The sequence below is a fragment of the Lissotriton helveticus genome, chromosome 2_1, assembly GCF_964261635.1.
Source record: "Lissotriton helveticus chromosome 2_1, aLisHel1.1, whole genome shotgun sequence".
Classification (NCBI taxonomy): domain Eukaryota; kingdom Metazoa; phylum Chordata; class Amphibia; order Caudata; family Salamandridae; genus Lissotriton; species Lissotriton helveticus.
This window is the reverse complement of record NC_136059.1, coordinates 2,078,674,744-2,078,691,402: the sequence shown is the minus strand read 5'-3', so window position 1 is coordinate 2,078,691,402 and position 16,659 is coordinate 2,078,674,744. Positions and strand designations below refer to the sequence as shown.

Sequence of the window (16,659 nt, the reverse complement as noted above, 5' to 3'; positions counted from 1 at the left end):
ACCGCTTTAGGTGACACTGTTGTTAAAAGGCTATGTGGACCCCCCTTATGCTTAAGAACAGGGTGTATTTTATAACATTTACTGATCGTGTGCATGTCCTAGAGATTCCTAGTGAGAATCGTATAACTGGTAAGTGTACTTGTGCATTATAACTTGTCAACAGCCATGCTCCTATCTATGTTGCTTTCCTACTATCCTTTCAACTGATTGCCTTGTATATTGACAATAAACTACTCAACAAGCTTGATCCCCACCAGCATCAAACATTCCCAGACCCCTTGTCTCCAGAACAGCGAAGAAACCATCATATGTCCAGCAACAAACTTAAATGTATAACCATTGAGCAGCTCCCTACCAACTCCCATGGCTTAGAGAGGGCGTGCAGCCCATCACCAACCTGGCATCTCTGCTCTCATTGTGGCAAGTCCATATTACAACTGTAATAGGCCTCTCAGACTCTAAGTAGTACTAAACTTCTGCCGTTTCAATCCCCGCCTGACTTCTGTCTTCCAAAAAGTTGTGTAAGTTCCGTGACAACCACATGTGTGATAGAGTTCTTACGCAAAATTCTTGTGTGTGAAGGTGTACCCAAGACCATCATAACAGACAATGGGGCACAGTTTGCCCCATTGGAAATGAGAGCATTTTGGAATGATCTGGCTGTAAAACTTTACCGCACAGCCTTGTATTGTCCCCAGTCCAATGGGTTAGTTGAAAGCATGAGCCGATGAGAAAAAGACATGTGCTCAGACTGTAGTGGACAACAGGGTATCTCTAAGAGTAGTGCTTGATTAAAAACTCTGGGCCACCGTAATACTCTACATTTCATCACCTAACATTGCCCTTTTCAGTGTTTGAATGGGAGATTGTCTGGCAGTAAGTTAAATCCTGCCTGGTTGGAATTGAAAAAAAAATTGTGCACAAAATATTGACGCACAGGATGTCAAATGTTACTGTGACCCGGTCCCTGTTTTGCCCCCGCCTGGACTGTGCCCCCCCTGAAACCTTACCGTTGTCAAGGACTTCCCACTCACGCACTTTTAGACAACCCCCTCGGGTCCGTAACCGTGTCAGAGCGAACATCATGACCCACAGTGCCCCGCCCCTCTCTCTGTTCCAGGAACCTATCACCGGGCCTCAGGCACCGGAAGTACGTCACCGTGACCCCGGAAGGCCCACCTCCGAGGCAGCGACAGCACCAGTGAAAAGCGAACGCCACTGTGAGGAAGAGGTCGGAGCATTGTGGCAGGATACTCAGACTGGCGTCGGAGAGCGAGACGAAGAGCAAGCCGAAGAAGACGAGTGGTCGGAGGACTGGTGGAGCCCTTGAGGAGGTGGCTGAAGAGCGGCCGTAGCTCAACTGGAGAGCTACGGCGGACCGGGTGAGTAGCGTAAACCTCCCCGTGAGCACGCTAGGTGTTCAGTGTATATATTGTATAGTCCTCTCACCTTTAGGCACTTGTCGCACGTTAATTGCACTGTGATTATTGTAAAGCACTTCACCTTGCAAACACCCCTCTTCCCGCCACCGTCACCCTAACACACTCTTCTCTGACCTACTTCCCTGACTTCCGTACGTTCCTCCTCCCCATAGAACCCTACCTCACTAGTCCTTCTTTTCTTCCCCCACACGTCCCGGTGTCGGTGTCAGCATACGATTGAGACCAAGTTCGGTCTAACGGTCCTTTCTCTCTCTTATTTGCCCTCCGAGGTACCTCCCCAGCTACGGAGACGAAGAACATCCCAAGACCCGGCAATAGACGATCGTCGACCCGGAAGAACCACCCGTCGTACCGGACTGCCTTTGTCATCCTGTCTATTGACTTTCGTACCAATAAAACACTACTATAGCCCACTATATCCGGCCTCCTTGCCTGATTTTCCAGCCCGCGACACCCCCACGATCACATTTGGTGTCAGAAGTAGGATCAGCTGGAAGCATGGAGGCCGTCATGAAGAGGATGGCCGACTCCCAAGAACAACTGGGGTTACTCATGGAGAGGTTTCTGAAAACCGCCGAAGACGACAGAGGGCAGCTACATGACGTCTTGAAGGGCCAAGGAACCGCTCATGACCAAGCCATGGGCAAACTGTCTGACGTTCTGGGACAACCACGGGCCATGGCTTCACTCCCCTCCGTGGTTTTGCAAAAGTATGTCCCGGGGGAAGACCCGGACTATTTCTTTACAAATTTTGAGAGGCTGGCACAAGCGGCAAACTGGCCCGAGGATCGTTGGGGCCAATACCTAGGTCCCCTCCTCACTGGAGACCTACAGGCGGCCTATCAACAAGCCAACATTCAAGGCAACAACCCCTATGCCGACATAAAGAAATGCATTCTAGAGCGCTTGGGGGTCGACGACGACACGTACAGAGTGAAGCTTAGACAAGCTAAGGAAGGGCCGCAAGAAAATCCACGCGCTCTTTCCTTCCGCATCAAGGACCTTGCCAACCGGTGGCTTAGACCGGAAAACTCCACCAAAGACGAGATATTAGAGAAAGTCTATCTCGAACAGTTCTTGAACTCTTTGCATCCCGCCACTCAGAGATGGGTTCGACAACATACGAGGCTGACTTTGGAAACCGCAGTAGAAATCGCTTGTGCCTATGGCCGTGCTCAGGAGTTGCAACGCGGTAAGGAAGAAACCCCACACCGACCCCACATCCCCACAGCCAGCCGTCCAACCCGCCCGTTGCCCTCTCGAAGACCGGAACCACCTCCACTCTTACACTCTCCAGTCCTGTATCGTCCCCTCAATCCCGGACCCCAGTGTTACCAGTGTGGGAACTTTGGCCACATCGCCCGCATGTGTCCTCAGAAGGAGGTGCCCATGGAAATTGGAATGGTTCGGAACTATGTTTGCAACACACCAAGGGACACCCCACCTCCGTTTCATTGTCCCGTGACCATTGAAGGACAGGAGATGCTGGCCCTCGCCGATACCGGGTGCAGACAAAGCGTCCTTCGGCCGCAAGACTTGGTTCTTCCCACCGGACCACCAACCGGAACAGTGGCGATACAGTGTGTACATGGCGATACCAAACGCTATCCCACCACCCAAGTCTGGGTGCAACACCCCAGAGACCCGGGAACCCACCTCACGGTCGGTCTGGTACCGGCGTTGCCCGAGCCAGCTATATTAGGTAGCGACTATCCCGGACTCCCAACCCTTCTCCAGGACACTACGGATTCCCTGTCTCAATGGTGGAAAGAAGCCCCTTACCCTCAGGGTCCATCCTCCCCTTGCAAGGAACCGAAACCTCACAAATCCAGGAATCAGAAAAGACAGGAGAAGAAACACCCTTCCTTTGCCTATCCAGTGAACGTAGATGACTCACCCTGGCAAACCGATCAAGAGTTCCGTGCCGCCCAACAGGAGGACCCACTCCTACAAGAAGCATGGGGAAGGGCCTTAGGACAGGAAGACCCCACACAAGTAGGTCCTTATTTCTTTAAGAAGCGGGGGTTGTTATATCGAAAGGGAGGCCCCTTACAATCTGCCCAACTGTTGATTCCCGGCCCCTTCCAGGACAAGGTCCTCTTTCTAGCCCACAGTCACCTGTTAGGGGGTCATTTTGGGGACGAAAAAACGAGCCAGACTGTCCTTGATAAGTTTTACTGGCCCGGGGTTCATCAAAACATTAAAACCTACTGTCGCGAATGCGTTGTCTGCCAGAAAAACAGCCGATACCGACCCCCTAAGGTACCTCTACAACCTCTTCCTCTCATTGATGTCCCATTCACAAGGGTAGGGATGGACATAATAGGGCCCATGTTACCCTCTCGAACAGGTTGCCGATACGCCCTTGTTATAGTAGACTACGCTACCCGCTTCCCGGAGGCCTTCCCATTACGCCAACCCACAGCACAGAACATCGCCAAGGCGCTAATCTCGCTGTTTACCAGAGTAGGCTTTCCCCGGGAAATCCTCACTGATCAAGGCACCCCATTCGTTTCCTCCCTGCTCAAACAAGTCTGTTCTACGTTAGGAATAAAGCAAATCCGAACTTCGGCATACCATCCCCAGACGGATGGCCTAGTCGAACGATATAATGCAACGTTGAAACAGACACTGAAAAAACTGTTAGGCCTGGAGGCCAAAAGATGGGAGGAAATCCTGCCTTTGGCCCTGTTTGCCATAAGATGTAAACCCCAGAGCAGTACGGGCTACTCCCCATATGAACTGCTGTATGGGAGGCCCCCGCGAACCCTACTTGATATGGCCCAGGAAGCCTGGGAAGCTGAGCCTGACCGTACCCGCCCTTTGCCAGAATACGTCAACAATCTCAAGACCCATCTAGCCGAGATAAGAGAGATAGTGAAACAGAACATGGAAAAGGCCCAAAACACGCAGAAAAAACAATATGATAAGGGTACCAAGGCCAGGGTATTCGCTGTGGGTGACCTGGTCCTCTTGATGATGCCCTCCTCAGACCAAAAACTCTTGGGCCAGTGGCAAGGGCCCTATGCCATTCAACGACAGGTCACCCCCGTAACATATGAGATAGAACTCGATCCCACAAGAGGGACGTCCCAGATCTATCATGTAAACCATCTAAAAAAGTGGGAGGGACCCCGTCCTGTTCTTTTGGGAAGTAGGCCCCCTTTTTCCTTTCCGTTCGACCCCTGTCTGGACCCTGCTTTAACGCCGGTACAGGTCCAAGGCCTCCAAACAGCCCTGACCCCTGTAATGAAGGTCTTTTCTTCTTGTCCGGGACGCACTACCGTCACCGAACACTCGATTGAGACAGAACCCGGGAAGGTGGTTAGACTGCGTCCCTATCGAGTCCCTGAGGCCCGCAGAGCAGTTATAAAGAGGGAGACCGAGGACATGTTAAGGATGGGAATCATCGAGCCTTCGGTCAGTGAGTGGAACTCCCCTATAGTTCTGGTACCGAAACCCGACGGCTCTGTCCGATTTTGTATAGACTTCCGGGAAGTGAACAAAGTCTCCCGATTTGATACATACCCTCTACCCCGAGTTGACGAAATGGTCGAAAGGATAGGGAAGGCCAAATATATTTCAACCCTTGACCTCTGCAAGGGTTATTGGCAGATCCCCCTCCGTAAACAGGATAAGAAGAAGACCGCTTTCTCTACCCCGGAGGGTTTGTTCCAATTCATTGTCATGCCCTTTGGGTTACACGGCGCCCCTGCCACCTTCCAGCGAGCCATGAATCTGGTACTACGTCCCCACACAGCATATGCAGGGGCCTACTTGGATGATATAGTCATCTATAGCGACAGCTGGGAACAACACCTCAACCATTTGCATGCGGTTGTCTCTTCCTTGGGCTCCTTTGGGTTTTCCATCAATCCGGCTAAAACCACCCTGGCCGCCCAAACCGTCCAGTACCTCGGTTTCCTTTTGGGTGAAGGTCTGATCCGACCCCAGGAGTCCAAAACCAAAGCGATTGCGACTCTCCCGTTTCCCCGGACAAAGAAAGATCTCCGGGCGTTTCTAGGGCTCCTAGGTTACTATAGGAGATTTGTCCCCAACTTCTCTCAAAGGGCTGCCCCTCTTACCGACCTGTTAAAAAAAGCCACCCACACCGAGCTAGCTCTAAACCACCCCAGCCCCCTGGTATGGCAGGCATTTAACGATCTGAAAGACGCCCTGACCTCCAGTCCTGTCCTTGTAAGCCCTGATTATTCCCGGCCTTTTGTACTCCAAACAGACGCGTCCGATCAGGGATTAGGAGCAGTCCTCTCCCAAATCGACTCACAAGGAAATGAAAAGCCAATACTATATCTCAGTCGAAAACTCTTTCCTAGGGAACGTAACTATGCTGTTGTAGAGAAAGAAGCCCTCGCAATCAAATGGGCTATCGAGAGCCTGAGATACTACCTAGAGGGTAGGGACTTCACCGTTTACACCGACCATGCCCCCTTGGAATGGATGGCCCGGAATAAGGGACACAACGACCGGGTCCTCCGATGGTTCCTATCTCTCCAACCCTTTCGGTTTCAGACGCGCCACCGAAAAGGACCTGAACAAGGCAACGCAGACTTTTTGTCCCGGTACCCCAGTTCCTCCTCCGGTACAAGAAAGACAGCTAGGGGAAGGGAATGTGACCCGGTCCCTGTTTTGCCCCCGCCTGGACTGTGCCCCCCTGAAACCTTACCGTTGTCAAGGACTTCCCACTCACGCACTTTTAGACAACCCCCTCGGGTCCGTAACCGTGTCAGAGCGAACATCATGACCCACAGTGCCCCGCCCCTCTCTCTGTTCCAGGAACCTATCACCGGGCCTCAGGCACCGGAAGTACGTCACCGTGACCCCGGAAGGCCCACCTCCGAGGCAGCGACAGCACCAGTGAAAAGCGAACGCCACTGTGAGGAAGAGGTCGGAGCATTGTGGCAGGATACTCAGACTGGCGTCGGAGAGCGAGACGAAGAGCAAGCCGAAGAAGACGAGTGGTCGGAGGACTGGTGGAGCCCTTGAGGAGGTGGCTGAAGAGCGGCCGTAGCTCAACTGGAGAGCTACGGCGGACCGGGTGAGTAGCGTAAACCTCCCCGTGAGCACGCTAGGTGTTCAGTGTATATATTGTATAGTCCTCTCACCTTTAGGCACTTGTCGCACGTTAATTGCACTGTGATTATTGTAAAGCACTTCACCTTGCAAACACCCCTCTTCCCGCCACCGTCACCCTAACACACTCTTCTCTGACCTACTTCCCTGACTTCCGTACGTTCCTCCTCCCCATAGAACCCTACCTCACTAGTCCTTCTTTTCTTCCCCCACACGTCCCGGTGTCGGTGTCAGCATACGATTGAGACCAAGTTCGGTCTAACGGTCCTTTCTCTCTCTTATTTGCCCTCCGAGGTACCTCCCCAGCTACGGAGACGAAGAACATCCCAAGACCCGGCAATAGACGATCGTCGACCCGGAAGAACCACCCGTCGTACCGGACTGCCTTTGTCATCCTGTCTATTGACTTTCGTACCAATAAAACACTACTATAGCCCACTATATCCGGCCTCCTTGCCTGATTTTCCAGCCCGCGACACCCCCACGATCACAGTTACCAACAGAGGTATAAAAAATAATTTGATCATAGTGTGAACATGAATGGAGAGTGCGTCACTTAGCGGCAGGTTTAATTTCATAGGCCCATAACGCATAATCCAGGATGAAAATGTGGTTGTTTTGGAGGTTGGAGAAGTATGGAGCATGCCACAACTGGGAAGGAGTGCAAGTAATGAGAACAGAGTGCATCACTAGATAAGAATAACATTAACGAAGAAGAAAGTGCAGTGGAACACAATAAGCTGTGTCATGAAGGTACTTGGAGCATTTTAAATGGTGAAAAGAATGCAGTAGGAAACAATGTACAGAGTCATGGTGAAGTTCATTGCAGTCACAGACTCAGGAAGAAGCCTTTGTATTTGAAAGATTATGTCTAACACATAATGGTAGTTGGAGGGGAAGGGGTTTTATGATCTTTAGAACGCAAAAATGTTGTGCTCCAATTTTAAGTTTGTCATTGTTATGAGTTATGAATTGCACAGTGTTATATTCTTGATGCTATGTAAGCTGTTTTAATCATTAGTTTTTCAATCACTTTCATTGGTGATTGTCCTTTGTATTGTAATGTAATTATGTTTATTTCATTCTTACCAATTTTGGCTCTAGTTATGTTTAAAGTTTGTTATCATATGTCTGATTCCATGGTTGTACATTTCATTCTTCTTGTTGTAGTTAGTTAAAAACAGAGATATTTTGTAACCTACTTTATCAAAGAATCATGGCTCAAAGAGAGTCTACGTGATGTCATGATTCTACCATGGTGATAACATAACACAAAGAGAGGCAGATAAGGAAAGGCTGTGGAAGGGAGAAGCGCTGTGCTGGTTGTGCTTCATGTTGATGTAATAAAGTTGAAGGTTTAAACTTCATTTGGCTCCAGAAGTACTTTTTAACAATGTTATCTTTATAAGCACTTCGTTAAGAGCTGTGCTGGATGCAGACACTTTCACCCTTTTGCGAAAATGGAGTTCCATTCCCTTGGGGTCAAAGTTCATCCCATCTCAGCCTCCCTCTCCCTCTGGCCGTGCTATTCAGTCAGAATTTATGAATATTTCATACAGTATGTATTTATCCCCAGATTTTGTTATTAGTCACTTCTCAAAGGGTAACAGTGGGTAACTGGCTGCTGTTTTAATCATCCTGCTGTGTATCACCCAGTTCCTGATTTGTATACATCTGTCTTTCCCTTTATGGTACGCCTTAGTTTACTGATCTGCTGGCTAGATTTGACCCCATTATGATCATAAAAATCTTCTATCCTTTTCCAACCCTCCTTCTGTCATGCAGAAAATCATGGCCTCCCACCAGTCTGGGTTACCTATTACGGGTGCAGTAGGTGATGGAATTGTCGGAAGACCTGCTTTAATCAAGTGCCTCATACTGGTAAAGTCTCCCCGGTCACTGACGAGGAACACAAACCCCAGGCCTTGCATCTCTTAGATAGTAATGAAGTTTTCCAAATATGCATTATTGCTACAGATTGGTCCATGAAGTATCAGTATTTTTCACTCTCTTCTCTGTTCCATTCTACGATGTACCTGTGTTGTGTTGGATAGTGATAATTATACAGAGTGACTAATCCCCATTCTTTGATGGGGTAGATAATCTTTTTTTCTTTTTGGCTACATGAGGATGTTTTCCTGCCCTCACAAAATTGTTGACCATCTTCTGAATGCCTGCTAAGGTGTGGCGTGGTAGCATCTGTGCCACATATAGGTATCTAGGGGCATGGCAATTTTAGCTCCTGCCAACCTTCTCAGCCACAAGGGGCTTAGCTAGGGTTGGTGTGGATGTAATTCTCAGATATTGTATACAGTCTCTCACCTGCTGGTTCGGTTACTGTATTTACAAGCAAGTGGTTTATGTGCTTTTATGGCATTGAGAGGCATGGTATCATTATGGAAGTATCAGAAGTTCATCTTTAAGCATAAGGCTGGACTGCCCGTACCGGGCATCCAGTGTTTCCCCAGAAGGCTGAAAAGATGAGGGTCCGGTTTCCTTAGTGGGGGCCGGTTTTGTAGCAGTGCAGAAGTTATAAAAGTACTGAAAAGTTCCTTGTATATCCAGCAGTTTTCAGGCTACAATAAAAGTGTCAAGGTAACTCTGGTGATTAATGTATGTGCTGGAGAGAAGAGGGAGTTTTGTCTAGTGGCAGTTTTGACTCATCTAAGGTAGCGCAGAGGATAAATATGCTTGCTGTAAAGAACGTGTAACTATGCACATCAAAGACCATGCACATTTGAAAGAGTAGCTGGAGGAGCCGGACTGGAGAGAGGAGTTGAGGGAAGCCAGTGGTCTGGATAACTCCCCAGACCTTGGCATGCTTTCTTCCCCTACCGTGGCCACGAAGGAGGGAGCCTCCTATGCTGTGGCCTTTGGCCTTGAGCTTCCTACAGTGGTAGTCAGGACGAATCTCCTGACTGAGGTGCTTCATCCGGCAGCGGCCTCTTCAGAGCCTCTGCTGCTGTTCAATGAGGCCCTCACCGACATACTTCTAGGCACTTAGTCCAGGCCTAGCACAGGGGCTCCTGTGGATAGGATGATTGCCCGACACCATCGCCCAGCCCCGGGTGACCCCATTTTCCGCTCCCAACACCCTACCCCGAGAGCTTGTGGGTCCAAGCTTCATCATCCAAAGGCACGTTCCCTTCTGCTCCCCCAGATAGGGAATCCAAGAAGCTGGACCATCTTGGGAAGATGATGTTTGCTTCCGCCAGCTTAGGACTGCTGTCGGTGAACACTGCATGTCTCTTGGGCCGTTACACCCACTCTGTTGTGGGATACAGTTGCACAGGTGCTGCCACAGTGCTGTGAGGAGGCCCGGGTCATACTCTCACGTGCAGTTGCAGAGGGGAGATGCAGCAAAGTTCGTCATCCGCTGTGGGCTGGATTCCGCCGACTCCTTGGGTAGAACGATTTCTACGTCATACGCCCTAAGAGGCTACGCCTGGCTGAGATCTTATGTTTTTTCTGAGGCTGTCCGATCGACTTTTTGTACATGCCCTTTGATGTCCCCCGTCTGTTTGGCGACAAGGCGAACCGTGCGCTCAAGCTCTTCAAGGATTCTAGAGCTACGTCCAGATCCTTGGGTCTCACTGCAACCTCTCGTCATGTGCAGTCTGCCTTTCGCCCCTTTCGTGGCTACTTAAGGGGTGCCCCACCACATTCCACCCAGGGCCACAGGCCGGCGCAAGCTACCCAGCCTCTGCGAGGCTGGGGACGTGGGACCCATCGCCATGGGTCTGGGGGCCAATCCACCAGTGCCCCTTCTGCAGCAGCCTCTCAGCCCTTCTAGTCCGATATTTCAGGGCCACCAGTTGCCAGTGGGCGGAAGGATCCGTCATCACCTCCCCTACCGGCACAACAACACGTTGGACAGGTGGGTTTTGCAGATAGTCTGAAGGGGCTACTTCCTCCCCTTCGAGACTACCCCTCCCTCTATGTCACCAACACTCCATCGTATGTCGGAGGATCACTTTGCCCTTCTCTGTCAATAAGTTACGGCTCTCTTGAACAAGGGCGCTATCAAGCGAGTCCCTGTCCCGGAAGTGGGTCGTGGTTGTTACTGCCACTGCTTTCTGAGACCCAAGAAGGACAAAGGCCTGCGTTCTGTCTAGGAGCTCAGGGATTTCAAACGCTTCCTCCAGAAGGAGAAGTTCAAAATGTTGACATGAGCTCAGGTCCTGTCTGCCCTCGACCCTGGAGAATGGTTGGTAGTGTTGGACTTGCAGGATGCTTATTTCCACATCCTCGTCCTGCCAGCTCACAGGTGTTACCTACAGTTCACAGTAGGCCACGAGCATTTTCAGTTTACTGTGCTCCCCTTCAGCCTTACCAGTGCCCCCCTGGTGTTCATGAAAGTGATGGCGGTGGTCGCAGTTCTCATCTGCACAGGTCAGGGGTTCCAGTCTTCCCCTATCTCGACGACTGACTGTTGAAGGTGGGCTCGCCCTAGGCTGTCATCTCCCACCTCCAGACTACGGCAGACCTCCTTCATTCGCTGGGTTTTACTATCAACGTGCCGAAGTCACACCTGATTCCCTATCAGAAGCTCCTTTTAATTGGAGCAGTTCTGAATACAGCGCAGTTTTGGGCTTATTCTCCCGAGTAGTGAGTCCGGGCTATTCGAACTACGATACCAAGGTTTCAGCCTCTATCTCGGATTTCGTTGAGAATGACTCTGAGGCTGCTGGGCTTCATGGCCTCCTGCATCCTGCTGGTGGATCATGCCAGGTGGCATATGCGGGCTCTGCAGTGGGACCTGAAGTTCCAGTCGGCGCAGCATCAGGGGAATCTTTCCGTTGTCATCCAGATCTCAGAGGGCACTGCACACCAATTGCAGTGGTGGCTAACGAACACGGATCGGGTCAGCGGCAGACCCCTCTCAATTCCCAGCCCAGACTTCACAGCGGTGACAGATGTGTCACGTCTGGGATGGGGCGGCCACATGGGAGAGGCAGAGATCGGAGACTTCTGCTCTCTGGGGGAGTCTGAGCTCCACATCTATCTTCTGGAGCTCCAGGCGATCCGTCTTGCACTGAAAGCATTCCTTCCTTCTGTCAAGGGAAGAGTAGTGCAGGTGTTCATGGACAACACCACCACCATGTGGTACTGCAACAAACAGGGCGGGTGGGGTTGTGAACCCTTTGTCAAGAGGCTCTCCGCCTCTGGACATGGCTGAAACATCAGGACATGTCCCTGGTGGTTCAACACCTGGCAGGTTCCCTGAACGCCAGAATGGACAAACTCAGCTGCCGGTGCATGATGGGTCACGAATGGCATCTTCTCTCGAAGGTGGTGCAAGGTCTCTTTCAGCAGTGGGGAGAGCCTTGGTTAAATCTGTTCGCCACTGAAAAGAGTGAGCAGTGTCAGCAGTTCTGTGCGTTGGAATTTCCAATGCAGCAGTCGCTCGACGACATTTTTCGTCGCGAGTGGAATTGCGGTCTTCTTTACACCTTTCTGCCTATACCACTTCTACCCAGAGTGCTGAAGAAGATCAAGCGCAACCGGGCCCAAGTCATCCTTGTGGCTCTCTACTGGGCATGAAAAGTCTGGTATCCCGAGCTCTTGAACATTGCCATCGATCTTCCAATCAGACTGCCTCTTTGGGAGGATCTTCTGTCGCAGCAGGGGACGGTCCTGCACAGGAACCTGTCCATTCTCCACCTTCTTGCTGGGGGATTGAGCAGCTGCAGTTGACAGCTTTTGCCCTTCCTCCCGAAGTCTGTAATGTCATCCTGGCAGCCAGGCGTCCCTCCCCTAAAACGGTATACACCTGTAGATGGAACAAATTTGTGGCAATGTGCACTGCAAAGCATTTGGATCCCCTTTCTGATCCTCTTTCAGAGGTTCTCCTCTTCATCCTTTCTTTGGCCCAGCAGGGCTCTGCTCTGGGCACCCTTAAAGGCTATCTTTCGCCCATTTCAGCCTTTCTTCTCCTGATCAGCCTTCTCTTTTCAAGTCCCCTATTGTAAAGAGATTTCTTAAGGGAATTACTCACCTCTTTTCTCCTATTCCTTTTGTAATGCCCTAGTGGGACTTGAATCTGGCCTTAACTTAACTTATGTGTGTTCCTTTCGAGCCACTACATAATTGTCCTCCTAGACTCTTGTCCTTAAAGACTGTTTTTCTGGTTGCCATCACCTCTGCTCGCAGGGAGAGTGAGCTTCAAGCTCTTTCTTCTAAACCTTCTTTCCTTGCTGTTCATCCGGACAAGGTTGTCCTTCGAACTAGACCTTCTTTTCGTCCTAAAGTGGTTACCTCTTTCCACATAGGACAGACCATCACTTTGCCCACCTTCTTCCCACCCCTCATCCTTCTAAAAAGGAGGAGAGGCTCCAGTGTCTGAATCAAAAACGTGCACTATCATTTTATCTGGATCGCACAAAACCATTCCGGGTGGATGATCAGCTCTTTGTTGGCTTTGTGAGCACCAAAAAAGACCTAGGCGTGTAAAATTTTACCATCTCTCGATGGGTCGTTCTTTGTATTAAAATCTATTATTCCTTGCCGAAAAAGGAGCCTGCAGTAGGGTTGCACGCCCACTCCACCAGAGCGACGGCAGCCACTACTGCTTTGGGACGTGGAGTCCCCCTCAGTGACATCTGCCAAGCAGCCACCTGGTCATCATTGCACACATTCACTAAATATTACTGCCTGGATAGCCAAGTCCGGAGAGACGACTACTTTATCCGTTCAGTGCTCCAGGACTTTCTGGTGTGAACTTGGTTCGCAGACCCACCTCCGGGGTTGGGATCGCTAGAGTATCTATCCTAAGGTAAGGAATCTATAACTAACAGTCTCTTTCAGATGTACAAGTTACTTGACTTCAGTAACAATATATTTGGAAGAGACACATATTAGTGATAGATTCCTTACCGCCCCACCCATTCTCCCCGTTCTGCGAACTGACGTCTAGAGTAAGGGACTCCCTTTCAGGGCCCAGTTATGTTGACCAGTGGTCAGTGTTTTGCATGGCTCTGTGCTTCTGGCGTCGAATGTCGTGTAAAGAACTGACGTCAGCCCTCAGGGGCAGCGTCAAAGTAGATAATGCAACGTCATTCCGGCGATCACGACGCCAAAGACAAATGCAAAGTCGACCAACGCCACCTACCTATGCGCAGGGGTACTGCTGAATAATTTTTTTTCCGGATCCAGTCGGACGCCTGTGGGTAATTCTAAGGTAAGGAATCTATATCTAATATATGTCTCTTACAGATATATCGGTAATGAAGGAAAGTAACTTGTTCTGCAGGCCCGATGGGTTCCACATCCACTCATTCTTGTTTACCACCCCTGGAGGGAGTCAATCATGGTGCCACCCCACCGAGCCATGGCTCCAATCTCAGAGGAGGCGCCCTCACCTCGATTTACAGGTACACAGCTGAGGCCCCACCGCCTCTGCCTATTTTGGTGCTCTGGCCACCAATTCCCTTGGAGGCTTGCGTCACTCTGGACCCTTACTAAATGCTCCAATCGGCCGTTGCCCCTCACTATATGATCCAATCGGCCGTTCCAGCAGTTTGCCATCCCAGGTGGTCACTTCTCCGACTCACTCCATCAGAAGGGGCACAGCTATTCAGTACGATGATCAATTCACAAGTCACCCTTACAGCATCTGTCATGGAGAACAGCTTTTTAAATATCCCCCGCATGTAGAGTTAGTGGACTACAAGCATTGTCCTCTTTACAACCATTTACAGTTTTACCAAAATTAGTCTCAGATTTCCATATTAATCAATTGATCACACTTTCTACATATGTTCCTAACTCTTCTACAGTAGCAGGGAAAACTCTACATTCTCTAGATATTAAGAGTTCTTTGTTTTTATTTAGACAAATCAAAAGATATAAGAAATTCTCACCAACTCTTTGTAAACCATGGTTCTTTATGGCAAGGTATAGTGGCTTAAAAACAAGCAATCGGAAGATGGTTAGTTTCATGCATTTTGTTTATGTTACCAGATTGCCAATAAACCTTTACCATGCTTGCCTACGGTTCACTCTGCAAGTGGTAACGCAGCAATCATGTCCTGGATCAGGCATGTCCTTATTCAAGATATCTGTAAATGGCTACTTGGAGATCAATACAGACCTTTGCAAGAAATTATTGTCTAGACACAGACACTCAGCTGAAGCAAGGTTTGGTTAGGAAACACTTAAAACCCTGTTCAAATAATTACAAGATGTTTGATTTGCTGGATATGGAGCATGTTTCAGATTGTATCCTGCATTGCAGAATGGTCTTCTTTTCTTCCTATCACATATGCTTGACAGACGCAGAATAATTTTTTGTACATCTTGCTACTCTATTCAACTTTTGACTATCAATGAAGATCCTGCGATGCAGAAGGAAAGATCAGATACCCGTAGTCCTAGTTGTGCATTTTAAGTATCTTCATTGAAGTGACAAACGACCCACCCTCCTATCCTGGCTGTTGTGGCATGTGAGTTACAGTTCCCTTAAAAAAGTAACTATTCTCACTGTAAAACTGCCACCTTGTTGGTAAGTGTGCTTCTCAGCTTCTTAAAGTAACAGGCTTCTTTTTTCACCTCTGTCCGTGATAGCCTATCAGACTGCATTTTCTCTTCATGCTTTTTATATAAAAGGTAGCTTTTTCCCCATGAAAAATAATGTACATTCAAAAGCCACTCAGTAAATTCAACTTCTTTCTCCAGCATTCAGAAAGAAAATTACATCTCTGAAAGACTACACTGAGACTATGGAAAATGTATTTGAATGATGGACATTATTCAATCATAATTTCTCCAAAGTTTATATATGTTAAATAAGGTGCTCTGGGGTCTGCGCAGGCAGCGGGTAATTATTCAATGTTTATGACTTCGATGAAGATACCTATGATGCAGAACTAGAACTATAGATATGTAACCTGTTGTTTCTCGTGATACCCTAACATGCTAAACATACTAAATAGCACATGGGTGAGATTTAAGAGTTTTTGACTAAATGTCGATGCTTTAATAGAAAAGAAATGTTTCTTAGGTGTGCACCTGTAATAAAGACAGAGGGGCTATTGGAAAACAATTGTGTAGCAAGTGGAACCTGCTTTTTATGAAGGACACTTTGCTGAGTAGTGTTTGCAATAGGAAACTGGATGGTTTAAACATACATGACGTGATTAATCTGTTTGCCATTTTAAAGGCATGTTTCTTTTTGCTTTGTGGAAAGTTGTGTCTTATGAGTAGAACAAGATGCTTCTTGAAAGTTTATATGTGTTTGTTTATCACTATTACTCAGACAAAGAGGGGAGGTTGCTGCAGAAAGAGCCAAGCAGGTTGAAGAATTCTGGCAGCGAAAGCAGGAAGCTATGCAGAACAAAGCTCGAGCTCAAGGTCATATGGTATGTGGTCATTTCGCCTGCTTTAAATTCTCTAAAGAAGGTACACACTATAAGAATACATCAAAATGTATATTTTTAGCACTTGTAACATTTCTATTAAAGGGTATTTATAAATGGAGACACCTATGATGGAAGAAGGATTTGTTATCAATCATTGACCACCTCAGGAAATATTTTCTAATTGTCCAAGATCCCTAGAGGAGATACACAACTTGAAAATCCCTGGTGAACACAATCATTGTCTCCCAAGAATAGAAGCTTCTCCTATGCTGTCCAGCCTCAAGATAGTGTCAACTTCCGCAAGTATTCATGAGCAAGCAATGGATGCTTAGCACACTCTCCTGCCAGTCTTTTGCTGCCATTGACATTGCAGGATAGGGGTTTGCTTCAGTCTGCGTATTACACTTAAAGCTTGTGCATCTGTAGGTATAAGCAACAAAGTGATTATCACTACCTTTATTTTAATTTCTCAGTAGAAAAAGTGAATAAAGTAAAATCCTTGCTTATTTAGTGTTTTGCGTGTATTCTGTGCTGTGAATAGGATTTGTTTCATTTTCACACTTCTGTTAGTGTAATCCCTGACTGCCCTCGGGATTGGCTGATATCACCAAGTAAGGCACAAACAAACCGGATTCTGTTAAGAATTTTATTACAGAACGAAAGAGTCCTGCTAGATGTGTAACACTTGAACGCAAGTCAAGGGTTTCAGTCACCCAACCGGGTATTCCAACTACTGCACCGTCCTCCGCATTAATGCCAGTCCTGGC

General features: G+C 48.6%; 1 protein-coding gene across 3 annotated transcripts in view; it reads left to right on the top strand.

The window, feature by feature from the left end:
* Positions 1-16,659, top strand: part of NEK1 (NIMA related kinase 1) — a 1,042,157-nt gene that overhangs the window by 403,870 nt on the left and 621,628 nt on the right. For all 3 annotated transcript variants that reach the window (XM_078677052.1, XM_078677050.1, XM_078677051.1), the window contains exon 17: positions 15,790-15,892. In XM_078677052.1, coding sequence (XP_078533178.1) covers positions 15,790-15,892 — 103 coding nt within the window. The remainder of the gene's footprint in view (positions 1-15,789; positions 15,893-16,659) is intronic.